This window comes from Thermothielavioides terrestris, chromosome 2 (assembly GCF_000226115.1).
Source record: "Thermothielavioides terrestris NRRL 8126 chromosome 2, complete sequence".
Taxonomy (NCBI): domain Eukaryota; kingdom Fungi; phylum Ascomycota; class Sordariomycetes; order Sordariales; family Chaetomiaceae; genus Thermothielavioides; species Thermothielavioides terrestris.
The window spans coordinates 1,177,578-1,195,845 of NC_016458.1; the positions used below are offsets into that span (position 1 = coordinate 1,177,578).

General features: G+C 57.7%; 5 protein-coding genes across 5 annotated transcripts; 3 read left to right on the forward strand and 2 right to left on the reverse strand.

The window, feature by feature from the left end:
• Nucleotides 1-1,519: 1,519 nt before the first annotated feature.
• Nucleotides 1,520-2,164, reverse strand: THITE_2048092 (uncharacterized protein; the record flags this gene model as incomplete). The annotated part of the gene is made up of 3 exons (XM_003651420.1): nt 1,520-1,620; nt 1,710-1,824; nt 1,931-2,164. The coding sequence occupies 3 exons, from the start codon at nt 2,162-2,164 to the stop codon at nt 1,520-1,522; spliced, it is 450 nt and encodes a 149-aa protein (XP_003651468.1).
• Nucleotides 2,165-2,662: 498 nt separating this feature from the next.
• THITE_2169894 (uncharacterized protein) lies at nt 2,663-4,484 on the reverse strand. The gene has a single exon (XM_003651421.1). The coding sequence runs from the start codon at nt 4,015-4,017 to the stop codon at nt 3,214-3,216; it is 804 nt and encodes a 267-aa protein (XP_003651469.1). The 5' UTR covers nt 4,018-4,484; the 3' UTR covers nt 2,663-3,213.
• Nucleotides 4,485-9,352: 4,868 nt separating this feature from the next.
• Nucleotides 9,353-12,435, forward strand: THITE_2111816 (glycoside hydrolase family 18 protein). Its single transcript, XM_003651422.1, has 2 exons — nt 9,353-10,065; nt 10,124-12,435. The coding sequence occupies exons 1-2, from the start codon at nt 9,513-9,515 to the stop codon at nt 12,292-12,294; spliced, it is 2,724 nt and encodes a 907-aa protein (XP_003651470.1). The 5' UTR covers nt 9,353-9,512; the 3' UTR covers nt 12,295-12,435.
• Nucleotides 12,436-12,737: 302 nt separating this feature from the next.
• Nucleotides 12,738-14,966, forward strand: THITE_2111819 (uncharacterized protein). The gene has a single exon (XM_003651423.1). It carries the CDS (start codon nt 13,182-13,184, stop codon nt 14,814-14,816), a length of 1,635 nt encoding a protein of 544 aa, XP_003651471.1. The 5' UTR covers nt 12,738-13,181; the 3' UTR covers nt 14,817-14,966.
• A 693-nt stretch (nt 14,967-15,659) lies between these two features.
• Nucleotides 15,660-17,099, forward strand: THITE_2111827 (40S ribosomal protein S4). Its single transcript, XM_003651424.1, has 4 exons — nt 15,660-15,795; nt 15,969-16,391; nt 16,536-16,889; nt 16,943-17,099. The coding sequence occupies exons 1-3, from the start codon at nt 15,782-15,784 to the stop codon at nt 16,885-16,887; spliced, it is 789 nt and encodes a 262-aa protein (XP_003651472.1). The 5' UTR covers nt 15,660-15,781; the 3' UTR covers nt 16,888-16,889; nt 16,943-17,099.
• Nucleotides 17,100-18,268: the final 1,169 nt, after the last annotated feature.

Consider the following 18,268-nt stretch of genomic DNA (forward strand, 5'->3'; position numbering starts at 1 on the left):
TTAGTCTCGTCGTTGCTGTTCTCCTGTTGCGCCGCATGCACAGGGCGCGGGCGGCTCAGCGGTGGCAGAGCTCGAACTCACCCAGAACGAGATCAGTGCAGACGAGTCGGGCGTCGTCTGCACTGATGCCTCGTAGTTAACTCGCGTACTCCTGTCGTCCACGCGTCCACGCGTAACACCGTCGCTCAGCTACCACGGAACAGCGGCGTCGTGGGGGTTAGTCAGCTTGCCGACTTCAAAGGTCGTGTTATGAAGTCGTTGGGCAGCGGAGCCGGACGCGACGCGTTGCTGGGAAGTTGCGGCAGAAGTCGGTGGATTCTTCGAATCGAAAAGGGGGCCAACAAATTAAAAGAACGCTAAGTATCTTCTACGTTTGACTGGATTAAAGGAGCGACAAGAAGACAAAAAACCGACAACTGCGGACTTCGAAGTGCATCGAGGCGTGTGAGGGAGACTTGAACGCGATGCAGGCGGCGGCTGAACGAGACTGGGAGCCTGCGCCATGCAGCAAGGAGACGCGAGGACGGCCGTTGTCTGGCTCGAAAGGGACGGGAAGGCGGAGGAGTCGTGGCCCTGTTGGCAATAATTTTTTTGGGCAGGGAAGAAGCTCTGGTTTTAATGAGCCGGTTTCCCTGCAGTGCCCTGTCCGGTCCACTTGCCCGGGCTGGCAATCTCGCTCTCATTTGGCAGAGGCCAGTCGCTGTTACCTAGTGGGACGAGCCGCTAGAGCACTTGCAACAATGCGCATCAGGGAAACCAGCCATAACCGCGTCGTGTCGTACTGTGTAGACACGTCCGCTGCAACCTGCATCTGGAGCCTCGCGAAGCTCCGCGTTGGACAACGTGGCGGCGCGGCCACCACACCCGTGCATGCGCCGTGTACATCATGGATAGGTCCCTCGTTGCCAAGGGAGAAGTGCGAATCAGGGGATGCCCACCTAGGTATTCAGTGGGGTCCTCTCAGGGACGCGGGGAGGAACCTGGAAGCTTGTTGCACGGACAGCGGAGCAAAAGCAAGAAGGAAGATGCTGGATTCTCAGGCACCGCTATGTGTTTAGATCCCATGTTTTGGGGCAAAGCACGTGTCAACGAGAATGTCATTGTGTTCCTTCAAGGTTTTTCTCGAGCGAGCGGCAGACGGCGCAAGCAAGAGCGGGCCTTGATCACTGCCCGGGGGGTACCTACCAACCCAGTAGCTTGCTGATTCAGGTTCGCACGGCAGTCAGCAATCGATGAATCGCCTGCCAGCGGCTCAAAGAGGCCCTGGCCGCCGCCGGAAAGTAACTACCTAGGTAGCTTGAGCCGCTGTTTGTCAAACTTCCAGCAGTGTGGCACATTTGTTGCTCTTCAGGCAAATGCACCTAGGAGCCATTCCTGACATCCACGCTCATTGACAAGCCGTGCGACTTTGAACCCGAAGACTGGAGCAACCATCTCAAGACATCACCAACTCCCAAATATCCCGAAACCCAAGACGATCCAAACGCCCAGTAACTCCATGGATTCGCCCGGCGGCCGATCAAGCGTCGCAGAAAATGTCAAACTGGTCATTCGAGCTCACCAGCACCGGCGGCGGGAAGGTCTTGGTGGCCGCCGAGGACGCTGCACTCTTACACTGTTCTGTGGACGCAGCTCAATTTGTTAGTCCTCCGAGCCGAGCCATGAGTACCTAACCTCCTTTCACTACCGCGGTTGGACGGGAAACTCACGGTTCTGCTGGTCGCAATCCCCGACCGTGAACGAGCCGGTTCCGTTATTCGCGATGTCGGCGCAGACGTTCTTCTGGTTGTCACAGGCGCGGTTGGACGCCGACTCGAAATCCGTCTGGCCGAATGTCGAACATGGATCCAGTCAGCCATGCAACTCCCCCTCCGTCCGGCAAAGCGGCTTTCCTGGACGAGGTAGCTTCTGCAAGTTGGGTTGATCTTACGAAGGTATCGCCGTCGACCTCGAACGGCCGCTGCGGGTCGCCTGAGTTGGTGATGGCCGGGGCCTTGGCGCCGCCCAGGGCGCCCGTGAAGGCCTGGAGGTTCACGCGGCCCTGCTGCCGCGGGAGGAGCACGCCGCCGTGGAACTCGCTTTGGCCGGCCACGTCGATGTTGGCAGAGGCCGCAGCGGATGCAGCCGCCCAGGCCGCAACGAGACAGAATGCGGTGCACCGCATGACGAAGGAGTGCTGGGAACACACCAGCGAGGGATGTTTAAACCGGCTTCAGATGGACAAGAGAAACACAAGCCGTTGAGGTAAGTGATATAATCGAGGTTGGAAGCAGAAGAGTGCACTAGAATTACACGCTTCGCCGCCGCTCGGGACGCACTCAGGGGAGAGACGTTAAAGAAGAACAGCGGATGCATCCCACGCAACGGCCATGATAACTATCCCGAGACTCGAGTCCCGATCTGCGGACCGCTCCGATGCCCACCAATCACCCTAACGCTCAGCACGCACTGCAGGTTGTAAATTGCCTATGCTGAAACGGTCTTGAGACAGAGGTGGTCAACCGGCTGGCTGAAAAAGGGGGGAGGCTCGGCACGTGACATGGCGATACCGAAGTCCAAGCGCATGCAACAGTTTCCGCATGATGAGATAACTGTGGCTACGTCAAACATCTGCTTAGGTATTGCGTAGACACTGAGGAAAACATTCGGATGACGTTGGTGCAGATACATAAGACCCTGGGCAAAAGATGGCCGGATGCCGTGATCTGGGCAACAGTATCAATCCCGGGTCGATTTTGGTGAATGGTGTGTTTGTATTACAAGTCTTTCTACACAGCGCTAGATTCGTTGGAATCGAGATCCGTCATACATAAAAAAGAGACACAGAGGGAGGAAAAGAGAGCGATAAGAGAGAGAGAGAAACCTTCGTTCGCTGCGTCCTGCAATGTGCCTTCTGGCAGCCTCTTTTGAGCCTCACGCGCCCCGGGGAAACCTCCACGGCCTCTCACTATCCCCATACCGCATCCCAATTCCCCAATCCCCGTGCCGTGTTCCCTGAGTCGTCTATTCTAACCGAGCGGTGCTGGCGGGCCATGAGGGTATCCTCCGAGGGTGAATGCTGGCAAATGCGAGGAATTGAGTCCGCGACATGGAAAAGAAATCTTCAGTGACGCCCCCAACCGGAAAACCACCGACGGTCGAAGCAGGTCGGCCGAGAGCGAGTATTTTTCCTTTGCCCGGTGCCGAAAGAGGAAAGGCGATCTCTTCCGCTCTTTAGAAGTTCGCCGCCGTGTTGACCTGCGTCGGCGCGTGGTAGCTCTCGAGGGTGCTCTGGAAGGGCGTGCGGCCCGTCATGGAGCCGCCCGACTCGGGTTTCTCGGCGGTGCTGCCGTAGTCCATCAGCCCGTCGCTCTCCTCCTGGTGCTTCTTGCGGCCCCAGATGCGCCAGGCGACCAGCGCCAGGCCGCCGAGAATGATGGCGCCGCCCACACCCACAACCACGCCGATCACCGTGTTGCGCGTCTGCGGCGACATGCCCGAGTTCTGCCCGCTGCTGTTGTCGCCTGCGAGGCCCGGCGTCGCCGTCGTGAGGGTTTCGCTTGTCAGCGTCGTCTGCGAGCCGTCGGCCGCGGTGGTCGTGACCACGACCAAGGTCGTAATGACAGTGGCCGATGATGAGTTGTCGCCCGCGGCACTGCTCGAGGTCGTCGGCTGGGCCGAGGTTGAAGAAGACGTGTGGTCAGTAGGGGCTTCCTTGGTTGGCGACGGGCTCGAGCTCGTGCTTTCTCGCGAGGTGGGCGTAGGCGTCGGGTGCGTTGGTGTGGGGGACTTAGTCGGGGAGGTCTCAGAGGATGTGGTTGGCTCAGCAGTAGACGACGACGGTGTCTCCGTTGGAGAAGGAGAGGTGTTGGTGGAAGAGGTGGCATCGCTGGTGTTTGGGAGGTCGTCGAGTAGTTGTCTCCGCTGGATTCCTTCCCCGTCGCGACCGACCATATTGACATTGACTAAGGTAGCCTCGGCGGCAGACATCGCCGAGAGCCCCAGGGCGAAGATCCCGAGCGCTCTGGTCAGCTGCATCGTGACCGATGTTGCCGCGCGACAGAGGAGGAAAACGCGCGATGAGTCGCTTGGTCAAGGAGAATAGGCGCGAAAGGAGAAATGCGGCGCGCTCGGGAAGCGTGTTCCAATCAGCACCTCAACCCTCCGCGGTCGCCGACGAGATGCTGAATGTTCAAAATGGACCCAGTATGAGCCGACGGGTTCGCGTGAGAAGGAGGCCAACTCTCTCGACAGTGGTAGCAAGGCAACCGAAATGAAGGGTTTGCCGTGGGACCCGGGTGCCGAAAAATACAGGCCGTGGCACGCAATAACTACCTCGAATCGGTACCCAGGCACCGTATCAATCAAATCCGTCGTAGTGTTTCGTGTCACCAACGGAAGAAAAGTAAAGAAGCAGGCGGTAAACGAGGGCGGGGAAAGCAGGAAGTAGAAAAACGAGTGGATTTTGCTGTGTGGGTTTTCAAGATAGGTTGTCAGCGTTCTGGGAGAAAAGGATGGGCTGAGTGAAACGTTTCTTTGGTTTGCTGACTGCGCGGGCGCCTGGAAAATGCGGATGAGAAGGGTAAGGGATGGACAGGGGTCACAGGGGCTTTGGCCCCACTCCAGTACCAGCAAGCCTCGTATGGAACCCTGGCCGGTCTCGTGGGAGGCCACCAAGGCATCAGACGCTTGGCGCCCGTAAACAGCGCCCCTTCCGGACAGTGTCTGATGGAAGACATCCTCTTCTCCATTTCTGAGCTTGAGTGCAAACCTTCTACCTTTGGTGGATGGCTAACGTTAGTTTCACGGGACGTAGGCTGTACACTACACTTCTGTGTAACGTTAACGACGGATCGCCGCTGGTCGGCCTTCATGGCTGCCCGAGTGTGGAACACCCTGGAGGCGACAGAAACGGGGCCCAACTTCTTGTGAGCCAGCGCCACTCTGCGATGTTTTGCACATTGAGCTGCAACTGCCACGATGGCCCACCGCTTGCTTTTCATTTCTGATGTTGACGGGCCGTCTTTCTATCTATCTCGGTATGTACCCAAGTGCACAAAGTGCCCGAGTTTCTGGATCTTACCCAGCGCGAAGGGGAGCATCTGGTTACGTGATACGGGATCGTTTCCCCTCCTCGCGGCAACACATTCCTTGAGCGGACAAACGGCCTTGTACACTAACCCTCAAAACGCCGGCGGCTGGCCAAAAATAGTTAACCATTTTTGTTCGCTGAGTTTGTGGGGGTTACGTGCCTCGTGACACTGCGCCGGACGGAAACCGGTTGATGATCGACAAAGGCGCCCCGTGTTGATCGCTCACTCAGACGGCAGGTCCTGAAAGCGACTTGGAACGACCCTGGTACTCCGTAAGCCGATGTGTATTGTGCTGAAGTGCCCTGTACTGAGGTAGTGTAGGGACTCCTGCCAGTTGAGATGAAAACAGGATTTAAGAGACGACGCTGCCGATGGTTCACACAGTTAACAGCGCATGCCAGCGGCTGTCTCTGCCACCTGAGGTGCAGTCAGACTTGAGTCGTGAGCTAGCAATTCACTAACTGCTCTTGTGGCGGCCGTTGTTAGATCGGTGTCAGAAGTTATACCTCGACAAGAATCGCTCAGTCGCGAGAGGCAGACGGAATAGCCTGGATGGTAAGGTAACAAGGTCAGTTTTTCGTAGTGTACCAGCTACTTGTGTAGTCCCATGCTTCTGTTACTGTTGCGAATATGATGCATTGCTGTCCCACGCAGCTAGAGCCTGATCCGTGGACACTGGAATCCTTGATAGAAACCTTCCGTACGTCTCTTTCCGCCAGACGAACTCCGGGTGGGAGTAAATTCGGTGTCAGTGTGAAGATGGGTACTATAGGTGCTTTATGACTGTATCTCTCAAGGAGCAGAAGTATTCTCAAGCTACTTGTAGCGGACGTGTAACTGAGGTGGCAAACAAAAAGCTCAGCTCCCACGGATACAGTCGGATACAGTGGTAGACCTCAGCTCACGGCAACCCGGCCAGCCTCCCCGGATAAAGAACACTAGCAACAAGAGTTAAAGTCTCAGAATTCCAGCTCCGCTAAGGCTCAGTTGTAACCCGAGGAGAATGATTGAAGCACCGGCATGTCTCGGACTCTGGAGCCCTAACGGTTTGCTGACCTTGATCTTTCATACCATGTACATACCCTGCGTGCAGACCTCGTCCCAGATTGCGGTGGAAGACACTTCCTCCCTCTCTCTGGCCGCCTCTAGCAAGAGGCGCCTGCGGCATAATCCAGCCGTCAGAAGAGTGTTCCGCCCGATGCTTGTTGATTGGTGCTTCCGACAGCCGTACATCGGAGTGCGGGCATACTCCGTATTGCGAGTCGTATGCCGTGCGAAGAACCAACGGCTGGTTCAAGGTAAGAGACTATGGCCTACATAGAGTGATAATCTCGGTGAGCAGTATGCAAGAGGTTAAGTCTGCGATGCTGATGGAAGGGTGGGCACCCTGATCGTGACCTGTTCGCTCCACGCGTTCCATGCACAAGAGAGACAGCCAACGGCGACCGAGGGTGCAAGGATACCTGCCCGACCCGATGCCCTTGACAGAGTCAAGCTGCGCAGTCGTTGTCTGCAGATAGCACGAAAGTTCTAGACATAGATATGACGCACTTCATCAGTTCTCTCACTCATGACACTTTTGTTGAAGGGTTTCCGCTGGCCAGTCGGTCTCACCCTGTGCAGGCACTACGCTGTACATACATCTACCGCGTAGGTTGTTGGGCTTGCCGCCGGTCTTGGCCACTCTGACTTCCCGCGTTCTGATCTGCTCTCGGGCTCTCCTTGCGGCAGACTCTGGTGGTTGGATGCCCAGATGCTAACGTTCTCTGACACCAGCGCGTCGGGAATCCCCCAGTCATAGGTAGCTATTGAGAAGCTGAGTCCTTTTCACATTGCTTGCGACCTTGCGTGGTCAAATCGCAACAGGGGCCAACAGACTCGGCAGCCGGCACTCCAGGATCGAAGCTCGGTTTCACTGGCTTTCCACCTGTAATGGCACGCTTCCTCAACCGTCAGGGGCTGAGTTTCAACCTCACTGGCGTTAGGTATCTACTGCGGTAGTTTCGCAACTACACCAGAAGCTTGAGAGTTGCAATGGTGGTGCGACGGTGGTGAGATGGTGGTGCGATGGCGGTGGAAAGCCGAGCAACTGAAGACAATCTCAATGATGGTTCACTCCCTCCACCCTCCCTTCTCCGGGGATGAACGCAGTCACTTCAGAGCAAACGCCTCTACTTAGCTCAAGAGCCGCACGCAGGTTCGCAATGCGGCGACGGGGGAAGAAGACCTGAGATGATTCGGAAGACCCGCTGAGCCTCTCCAGCGGTTGCTCAGGGGCAGCACACACCGGTTATTTCGGTCCTATGCATCGTACTTGTGTCCGCCTGGGCGCAAGGGGCTCCAGCCAACGGTTGCTCACCAACCCAGCGGCTTGCGCGCAGTCGTCGGAAATTGGAAGAGCTGGTATTGGAACGATGAAATTTGAAGAACTGGCACTGGAACAATGCAACGCCACGGGATGCGAGGGCTTCGCTACATACTTGATGGGTTCAAAATTTGTGTGTTCGACTTTTCGCAGGGTCACCATGGGTTGTCTTTTCCTTCACAGCCTTTGGGAATCCTCACGCAGTCCTCTAACCTGCTTATCATCAACAGATAAAGCAAGACGGAAGGCAAGACTTCCATTCCGGGTCAGTCAGTTATAGGTGTAGTCCGAAGCAGCAACATCAGCGCAGCCCTGAGCGTCATCACCAACCGCGAAGGGAAAGGGGAAGTCCCGCATGGGCTAGGTCACGGATGTGGTTGGCCGGCGGATATATATGAGTTACTGTGTAAACGAATCGGCCTGAGGAGAACGGATGCCACTCTCCGCCGAACATCTGGCTGTTCTGGAGTAGTGTCGAGAGGTACGGTAGGTATTCAAGTCCTGTGAATGGAACTGACTCTGGTAGTAGTGCACGACATGCGAGATTTGGTCCATGCAGCCAGAACACGTTGGAAGTCGAGATAGAAGCAATGCGATTGAATGCACATCTGCGGCGTAATTTTTTCCGGTTGGGGCACATGCGAACCGAGGAGGTGAGTTGGAACTTGGATGTTGGGCTCACCTGAGGATTCTCATTCGGAACCCGGAAATGATGGAAGCGCCGAGACCCGGTTGCGTGCAAGGCCCCGCGCGGTGGAGAAGCCAAGGACTTCGCCCTATCATGCCCGCTTTCGCAGCCAGCCCATCCAGGCACGCCAACCACAGGGCCTTGTCGGGCGCCCCGGTCACAGATCGATCGTCGCAGAGCCTCAACACCGAGAAAGGAAGTGATCGAAAGCCCCACGGCCGGCCGAGACCCGGATCAGCGGTATGGAGCATGGAGAAAGACCATGCAGCGGCGAGATCCTGAATCTCCATCGCTGTACACCGAGTACACTGCACAACTTGGATTTTTCCACAAAGAGCGCAACTGGACTGCAGACCAGGTTGAGCGCCCAGTCCCCTCCGGCACAATCGGGTCACCGAGTCAGCGCAGGATTCAGTCGCTAAGGTACCTCTTATTAGGCTAGCCGTTCCTGAAAAGTGGGAACATGGATGTCCATGAACCTGAGTCAGGTCGGTAGATGACCAATCGAAGGCGCCACGCCGACCACCACGCAGGCAGAACTGCACATGGCAGCTGCCTTGTGATTGGCGCGAGTCCATTATTTGTTGGTTCCTGGGACGCGGGGAACTTGTGCAGAGGGCGAAATATCCGCTTACAAGGGGCTTCCTTCCTTTTCTGGGCGAGGCCGCCCCATCCACTCGGGAGCGCGGCCTGTGGGCGCCGGGCGTGGCCGCCACCACCTCATGCATGCAGCAAGTCTTCAGGGACGGCGCGGGATGCAAGATCCGTCGAGCGCCCCCAGTTTCAAACGTGACAGCGTCTCGCTTCTGCGGTCATGATCCAAGGCATCAGCTCAAGGCAAGACGTCCATTGGCATTCACATTAATCCGTACAGAGATCTGAAAAGAACTGACGATGGTTTCGACCCGCTGTGAGACCAACGAGATTGTGATTGTGTCTGCACCTGCTCAGCCCGCCGCCGGGCGGTTAAACCTCTCGAGAAGGTTGCCGCGCATGCGTGATAATTTCCGTCTCCCCTACCCCCTGCTCGCCGAGAGCAACCAGACATGTCGAGGACAGAGGCCATCTTGGGATTGAGTGGTAGTGTGGGAGGCGGAGCCTCGCCTCCCCCCCTCTTCCCCCAAGGTGCCCCCTGCCATTGCTGCCGCTGCTGGATGGTATGAAAAGCCTGTTGGTGCCAGCAGCCTGTTTCCCCTTCGCGCCTCCTCTTGGTTCCTCCTGTTCCGGCCAAGTCAACACCAGACACCAGACGGCGTGCTCTCCCAGCCGTTGCAAACGTTTTGTTTGCGTCCCTTCGTTGCGTGCCTTGCAGCACCAGTCACTCCCTAACGACGCGCCACTCCTTTCTCGTGTATACACTCTGTATTGTTAATATCCCGACCCCGTAATGCTCACCAAGACTGTGGCCGTCGCGGCTCTTGCCGCTGTTCCGGCCCTGGCGACCCCAGCTGTCAACGTCTACTGGGGCGCCTCCGCGGGCACAGACAGGCTCAGGGACTACTGCGACAGCACTGGCTTCGAGTATGTCACCCTCGGCTTCGTCAACAACTCGCCCGAGAATGATCCCTCGAGCCTCAAGTACCCCGGCACCAACTTCGCAAATCACTGTATCGCTGCCAAGTACACCGACCCCAACGGCGTCTCGTCGCAGCTGCTCAGTGAGTGCGGTCTGATCTCAGCCGATATCCGGTATTGCCAGAGCAAGGGCAAGAAAGTGCTGCTTTCCATCGGCGGCACATGGAACCCGCCTGATGCCAACTACACCGTCTCGAGCCCCCCTGAAGGCGAGTACTTTGCCAACTTCATCTGGGCCGCCTTTGGGCCCTACGATGCGTCTCAACCGCATGTGAGACCCTTCGACGACTTCTATCAGGGCGCTGAGCCGGGACAAGAGCACTTTGTGTTCGACGGCTTTGACTTCGACATTGAGTACAAGTTCGGTAGGCTCCCCCCATCGCTTGCCCATTCATGGAGATTCTCTTGCTGACCGTTCACCAGATGACCAGAACGGCTATGTCGCCATGGTCAACAGACTGCGCTATCTGACCTCGCAGGACACCAGCAAGAAGTATCTGATCACTGCGGCGCCTGAGTGTCCCCTGTCGGATCAGTGGTTCAAGATGAAGAACATCATCCAGAGCTCGCAGTTTGACGCTCTGTTCGTCCAGTTCTACAACAACATTGGCTGCGAGGGCGTCGATGGCAACAACTTTGATGACTGGGCGACGTATCTTCAATCCACCGCCAGTAAGGACGCCAAGATCTTCATCGGCCTCCCCGGCTCCCCAAACGCCGCGGGCACAGGCTATCTTGCGCCTGACGATGCGGCTCAGTTGTTGAACAAGCATAAGAACAAGCCCGCCTTTGGTGGTGTGATGGTCTGGGATGCCTACTTCGGCAGCCAAAATGTCAACAACGGCCAGACGTACTATGAGTATGTCCACGACGTCGCCTGTGGCCCGCCCACATCAACTACAACGGCGACCGGTCCCACAGCGACGCCAACTGCTTGCGTCCGGAAGTACGAGGTTGTGAGCGGCGACAACTGTTTCGACATTGGCAACCGCTACGGCCTGGACGTCGCTACGCTGAAGCTCCTGAACCCCTCGCTCGATGCCAATTGCGACATCTGGCCTGGTCAAATCCTCTGCGTGGAGCTTGGCTTCCCGCCCACCAGCACCTCCACCACGGTGTCGGCGACGAGCACCTCAACCACAAGCACTCCGACGGCCAGCCCTTCGACAACCACCAGCCCTTCGACGACGACCAGCCCTTCGACGACGACTAGCCCTTCGACAACCACCAGCCCGTCGACGACGACCAGCCCTTCGACGGCCAGCACTTCGACAACCACCAGCCCGTCGACAACCACCAGGCCTTCGACAACCACCAGCCCGTCGACAACCACCAGCCCTTCGACAACCACCAGCCCTTCGACGACGACCAGCCCTTCGACGACGACCAGCCCTTCGACGGCCAGCCCTTCGACAACGACTAGCCCTTCGACAACCACCAGCCCGTCGACAACCACCAGCCCTTCGACAACGGCCAGCCCTTCGACGGCCAGCACTTCGACTACCGCTGAGCCCACTTCGACGACGACCACTTCGGAAGGGCCTACCTCGACCGCGACCAGCACGACTCTGGTTGCCGTCACCTCGGCTCCTGGTACTACGACAACCACGACCACCGATGCCGCGACCAGCACCTCGACTGAGGACGACTCTTGCCCTGATGACGAGACTACCACTACTCCCGTGGCGTCTTCTACAACCACAGGAACCCCAACCGTCACCTCGGCTCCTGGTACTACGACAACCACGACCACCAATGCCGCGACCAGCACGTCAACAGACGATGATTCGTGCCCAGATGACGAGACAAGCACCAGTCCTGTCGCGACTGCCACGTCGTCCCAACCCGTCATCACCAGCACCTCGACTGGGGACAACGGCGCCTACCCGACTACTGTGTCGCCGACTTCGGACAACAGCGCCAACCCGACCACCGCCTCGCAAGGCTACACGACGTCGACCATCTACACGACGACCACGCGTACCGTCACGTCTTGTCCCTCGACGGTCACGGACTGCCCAGCACGCGTTGTCACCGAAACTATTGCCGTCTCCACTACTGTCTGCCCTGTGACGGCCACCGAGACGGCCGCGCCGCAGCCCACCTCCTCGCTGCCCGCCGGCTGGACCACGTCCACGGTCTACTCGACCACGACGTACACAGTCACCAGCTGCGCGTCCACAGTGACGGACTGCCCAGCCAGGATCGGCCAGGTCACGACCGAGGTGATTGCCGTCAGCACCACCGTCTGCCCCATCACCGAAGTCGCCTCTCCCTCGCCGTCCGCGTCGGCCTCTGTTTCGGGCCCGGCCCCGGCGTCGCAAGCGTCCGAGATCGACTCGACCTCGACCACGCAGATCACCACCACGCGGTTCACCACCCTCACGGTGCCCAAGCCCGGCTCGACCGCCCCGGTTGCCGCGCCTTCCAACCCGCCATCGAGCCCGATCCAGTCGGCGCCGTCGGCTGGCTTCTCCACCACGCAGGGCGGCGCTAGCCCGTCGGGCACGCTGCCCGTAACGGCTGGCGCTGGCCGGAGCGTGGTTGCGCTCGGTCTCCCGGCCGTGTTGGCTGCCCTGGCCCTTGCCATCTAAGGGCGCGGCTGCCTCGCATGTTTCGTTTGTCTGCACGGATTTGGGCCTTGATTTCTTCTTGGGTATCCGCATGTGAATCTGTAGCTAGCGGGTACTATCAACTTTCTCTGAAAATTTAGAATTTGGCGCGGTGAGAATGGGTTGAGGACGGGTTTGCTCGGATAATCTACTGCTTGCGTGTCTTTGGTGGTCTCTCTGTGGAATGCCTGGACATGTAAAACGAGCTTGTCCTTCGCCTCGGCCTCAACGCGACCAGCCCTAATGTATGATCAGTTCTAATGGATGATCAACGATGCGCTTGTGCCCTGCTGCTTCCGGCTTCCATGGGTATCCAAGAAATCCCACAGAATGCGGCGGCTCTTCTTTCGCAAGCCATCGCCATTGAAGCTCACTGTCTTATCGGACATGTTTACTGCGGTACGGCAGGCTAAACCTTCAGCCAACGACAGTGTATCGGTAATTTACGCTTTGAAGTTGATCTGTACGGAGTGCGTTTCTGAAACCGTGCACTCAATGACACCAGTCCTTTACCCAATCGAATGGAGTGCAGCCAACCACAGGTGATTTGGGCTCCATTGCTGGCACAGTAGTGTTACTGTGCATTTACTCCGTCTGGATGCCTTCATTCCCCAGCAGAAACCTAAACGCGGGGAACTGGGCGGCGCCTGATTGTTTACTGTGTCTTTCTTCCCTCTACAGCGCCGAATTGAGATCTAGAGCCGATCCACCAAGTGAGATTGCCGACTCGTCGACTTCCACTGAAGCTCCTTCCGAGCTGTCCACATCCTCTCTCCCCCGCCTCTTCCGAAGCTCTCTTTCATCCCGTCTCCGGGCTATGCCTCGACTACTTTCACCAATGCTCTGCCCTTCAACACAAGTCCTCTACGATGGCCACCATCGAGCCATGGCTCACGAACCTCCTCAACAAGCCGAAAACATCTGAGCTTCCGCCGTTGCAGCTCATGCCCTTGGGCGCTGCTCCGGGCCAGTCGCTTTCTCTTCCCCCGCTGGGACCCGAACTCGCTGGCGAGCACCGAGCCGACAGGTGCGCACCGACTCAAGCCATCTCGCTCTGCGCTGCCGACGACGGCCGCATTGGAAAGCCGCCTGCGCAAGTAGACGATAACGGCGTCCTGCACACTGTGTCTATCCGACCGCTTCAGCTGCTACTCCGCGAGCCCGAGCCGGCACCCCAGGGGATTCCGCTGCGGAAGATTGTGCACGATGTGCCCAAGAGCCCCGAAGGCGCGTCGACAAAGAAGCGCCATAGGGCACTCACTGCCAAGGAGGATCTCGTGCAGCTGCCAAAGCTGCCCAAGAAGCAAAAGTCGACCCAGCAGGTAGTTCCTCCGATCATCGCTGGCCTCCACGAACCCCCGCCCGACCCTGCAGTGTTCCCTCCCATCACGTCGGCATCGTTTGATGACAGCGAGACTTTTGGCCTGGGGTCGTGGAAGGACTTGGGCAGCAGTCTGGAAGACCGATCGGCACCCTCTTCCGCCGTCGATGCTGAGCCGGCCAATCCTCCTCCAAAGCCGAAGAGACGCCCGATGAAGCCAAGAAGAAAGTGGACGGAGGAGGAGACCAAAAATCTCTTACTGGGAGTGAGTCGTCACGGCGTAGGGAGGTGGACAAGCATCTTGGAGGACCCGGATTTCCAGTTCAACGGCCGGACAGCGGGGGACTTGAAGGACCGTTTCAGGACATGCTGCCCTGAGGAGCTTCGGATGACCGCGGTCGACGAGCTGACGGGTCACGGTGAGGCGGCTGCGTCAGCGGCTCTGGAAGGAACCACGAGGCCCAAGAATGGATTACACTTGGAGGATATCTTGATTCCAGTCGGGGACGGCGTGACCGACCACGATGGCGCCTCGCCGCCCGCGCAGCACGACACCGATGCGGCGCCCAAGCGCAGGAGAACCCGGGCGCACCGCAAGAAATTGGAGGATCTTGCCGAGCTGGGTATCCACGGTCCGTTTGAACAGTCAAACCGGCGGAAGCGCCGGCCGTTCACCAAGCAGGACGACGAGGCCATTCTAGATGGCCTCAAGCAGTATGGACCGTCTTGGACCAGGATCCAGCGGGATCCCAGATACGGCTTGTCGAGCCGACAGCCCACCGATCTGCGCGACCGGGTCAGGAACAAGTACCCCGAAATCTACGCAAACATCGAAAAGGCCAACCTCCTCAAGGAGGCCGCCCGGGAGGCCGCGCGCGGCAAGGCCAGTACGCTCGAGCCGTCTGTCAAGCTGAGCACGGAAAATCTACGTGGCTCTGTCGTCCTCCCCTCCTTGGAGCCGCAGCTCAGCCGATCGGGGTCGAGGGAAGATATGTTGAGACGCACAGCAACGCCCTCGGCCTACGAGTCGACCGAGTCTCTGCCTGCCCTCGCCGATATTTTCGACATGACTGACTCCCACGGGATGTCGTTGCTGGGAGCCCCCCCGGAGATGGATCTAAGCCATCTCATCCTGGACGATTCGCACATCGGCGGTGAGCGTCGTCTTGGCCAGGGCCGATAGGACTCCCAGATCACAGTCTCTGTGGATACGGGTCTCGGCTGGCCATCTGAGGCCCAAGCCCATCCATCACAAGTGCCAAAACACTCACATTCAACGTTCACGCTTGGTTTGTTCGCCAGTCGGTTGACTATCTGATACGTTCTCCTAGGAGTCTGTCACCTGGAACTTGTGTTCCGTTTGTGCCGTTCCGGAGCCCGTTTGCAGTGTTTACATTCGGTGTTTTGATGGTATTTTGACCCCGGAACCACGCACTGGCGTTTAGGAGTTGAGCGGGTAAGAGGGATCTACCTACAGGTTAGATATGGGAGCAATCTCTGCCTCACACGAGCAACACTTCTCACGTGCTTTTGTTAGCTGTCGTGATAAATTAGCATCGAACAAGCTCTTTGGTCTGGCTGGGGCGCGTCGATCTCAGCCGCCTTGCTGCTCGGGTGAACGGTTCTATGGGAATGGGATCATGTCAAATTTGGATACTCCGTAGCTGCAGAATAAACTACGGTTACACAATGTCAAGTGGTGCATGCAATGGATGATTTTCACAATCCCGCTCTGACACCACGCCATCGGGGAGGCGAGCAGAATGAACAGAAGAAGGCAGTACAAGACTAAACACGAGCAAGACACAAAATGTCAGGCCCTTGGACGTGTGGCATAGCACTTCCATGGTTTGGAGACTGCCAGGAGCGAAGCCCAGGGTCGCTGACGCCGCCTTCCTCGAGGAGCTCGTTGATCATTGGGAACGTGAGAAACGCTCGATAAACCCTAACCCTTTAATGTAGGTATCCCGCTTTACGCACAGACCATCAATTATTTTTGCCCTTCCACCGCCTTGCGGACCCACCAAGTGCGCTAGGGCTTTCGAGGCACAAAACCAATTTTCAGGCTGATTTACCCGCGCTTCCACTTTGCGAGCATCCCTTTCGCTTTCCCATCGACCGGCACATTGACACCGACAGCGAGTCAAGATGGGTAGAGGACCGTAAGTGATTTGACTTGAGAGATTCTTTACTTCCTTTCACTTCGGCAGGCTGCTTTTCCCGATTGAAAGCTTAGCCTGCCGTCTCTTTGTGGTGCAGAACCATGCAATCGCGGGTTCCCAGCCCACGCGATTCGAGAAGTTGGAACCTCGAGATGCTGACCCATGGGGAACAGGAAGAAGCACCAGAAGCGCCTTAGTGCGCCCTCGCACTGGCTTCTCGATAAGCTGTCGGGCGCCTACGCCCCTCGGCCGTCTCCTGGTCCGCACAAGCTCCGCGACTGCATGCCGCTGATCGTCTTCGTCCGCAACCGCCTCAAGTATGCGCTCAACTACCGCGAGACCAAGGCCATCCTGATGCAGCGCCTCGTCAAGGTCGACGGCAAGGTCCGCACCGACATCACCTACCCGGCCGGCTTCATGGACGTCATCACGATCGAGAAGACGGGCGAGAACTTCCGCCTCGTCTACGACACCAAGGGCCGCTTCACCGTCCACCGCATTCAGGATGAGGAGGCCAAGTACAAGCTGGGCAAGGTCAAGCGCGTTCAGCTCGGCCGTGGTGGTGTGCCATTCTTGGTTACGCATGATGCGAGAACGTAAGTTCTTTCGACATCTGTCAGCCGTTGGACCAAGCTTTGGCTGGACCGCCGGATCTCGCACGGCGAGACGGCGCTCGAAGCGGGGATCTCTACGGTTGGTATGTCACAGCTTCCCCCCGTTTGCTAACGATATCTCGGCAGCATCCGCTACCCCGACCCGCTGATCAAGGTGAACGACACCGTCAAGATCGACCTGGAGACGGGCAAGATTACCGACTTCATCAAGTTCGACACTGGCGCCATTGCCATGGTCACCGGTGGTCGTAACATGGGCCGTGTCGGCGTCATCACCCACCGTGAGCGCCACGACGGTGGCTTCGGCATCGTCCACCTCAAGGATGCCATTGACAACACGTTCGCCACCCGTGAGAGCAACGTCTTCGTCATCGGCAGCGAGAAGCCCTGGATTTCCCTGCCCAAGGGCAGGGGTGTCAAGCTCACCATCGCCGAGGAGCGCGACCGGAGACGGGCGCACGCTCTGGCTGGTCACTAAATGCGGGTTACTATGGATTTTCGGGCAGGGCAATGGGTTGCTGATCTTACAAAAGCATGCTGGATGGAGTACCGGGTGTCACTTTTAGTTTAGGCTCGGCAAGATGGCCCTCTTGCTAACAGGTATACCCGGGTTAGGAATTGACCCGAATACTCAACTGCCCGTCCGCATTGAGACTTGCCTTTTGTTCTTTCCCCGGTTGTTCCTTGCATGTCCGGTTCCGGGAGACGTGCTTTTTCTTAGCTTAGCGTTCTGGACCGTGGTCGCTCGGCGCCGTTTGGCTGGCCCTCTTTCCTCAAGCACCTCGCTGGCTGAGGCGGTGAGGCTCTTGTGTGCCACATCGCATCCCGCGCCAATGTATACTATGGGGCTAGCCTCTGGCAGCAGTGGGCAGAGGGCAGAGCCGCCCTTGACGCCCGACGTCCTCCCCGATGCCAGGGGAAAGAGGCGGGACAAGGGGAAAGAGGCGGGACAGCCCGATCTCTCGCCGCCCGTCTCTCTCAACGCACGACAACAGTTTGTTGGCCAACATGCAGCGAATCGTCTGCCGCATTGTCAGACAGACAGCCACAGCACGAGGGAGGCGCGGACAACGCTGATGGCTAAAGAGGTCCCGCCAAGACTAATTTCGGCCAATTGTCGGCAATGTTTTTACAACGTTTTTACGCAACCCCGATCGCCAAGGCGTTTTCGCTATCGCCAAGGGGTTTGCACTATCGCCACGGGTTAGCCACGGGTTAGTTCGCCGGGGGTGCGGGGGGCGGCGCCAGCCCCCCGCTGGTTAGGGTAAGGGTTATGGTTAGGGTGAGGGTCAAGGTTAGGGTGAGGGTTAACTTCATTTTCTTTTTTTTCGATTTGGTTGAGGTTTCGTAAAGTTGTTGCAACGAGTCTTTGCGATTGTTCGTTGTTGATGTTGCTCGAAGTTGTCGCGGCCCCGTCGTGGCCCCGCTCACCCCGTGGCGATTGTAAATACTTGTAAGCGGCAGTCTCCGAAATTAGTCTTGGCGGGACCTCTTTAGCCATAACCCGGACAACGGGATAGGTGGGAAGGAACAGAAAATGAGCGCAGCCGCCACCGCCAAGCACCACTGCCAAGCACCACCTCACCACAGAGCATCACCGCAGAGCATCACCGCTAGTTAGTTGACGACCTCATGGAACTGGTGCACCTTAATTACCGCCACCAGGCGCCGAACCCGCCGGACATCTGAGACAGATGTTGATTGACATTTGGCTTGTTGGTGTTGGTCACCGCCCGCTGGCGTGTCTTCTCCCATGTATCCGTGTTCTTGTGGCTTACTGTGTAGTGTACAGAGGGTGTATGTCTCTCTCGATGTGTGTGTGCGGATGTAGTGTAGATTCGTCGGCCCCTGAGTTGGCG

Bases quoted from the DNA above. Each gene is read 5' to 3' on its own strand.
- THITE_2169894 (XM_003651421.1), bottom strand. From the start codon at position 4,017: ATGCAGCTGACCAGAGCGCTCGGGATCTTCGCCCTGGGGCTCTCGGCG.
- THITE_2111816 (XM_003651422.1), top strand. From the start codon at position 9,513: ATGCTCACCAAGACTGTGGCCGTCGCGGCTCTTGCCGCTGTTCCGGCC. The intron at 10,066-10,123 runs GTAGGCTCCCCC...ACCGTTCACCAG, and splicing joins CGACATTGAGTACAAGTTCG to ATGACCAGAACGGCTATGTC.
- THITE_2111819 (XM_003651423.1), top strand. From the start codon at position 13,182: ATGGCCACCATCGAGCCATGGCTCACGAACCTCCTCAACAAGCCGAAA.
- THITE_2111827 (XM_003651424.1), top strand. The intron at 16,392-16,535 runs GTAAGTTCTTTC...ATATCTCGGCAG, and splicing joins GTTACGCATGATGCGAGAAC to CATCCGCTACCCCGACCCGC.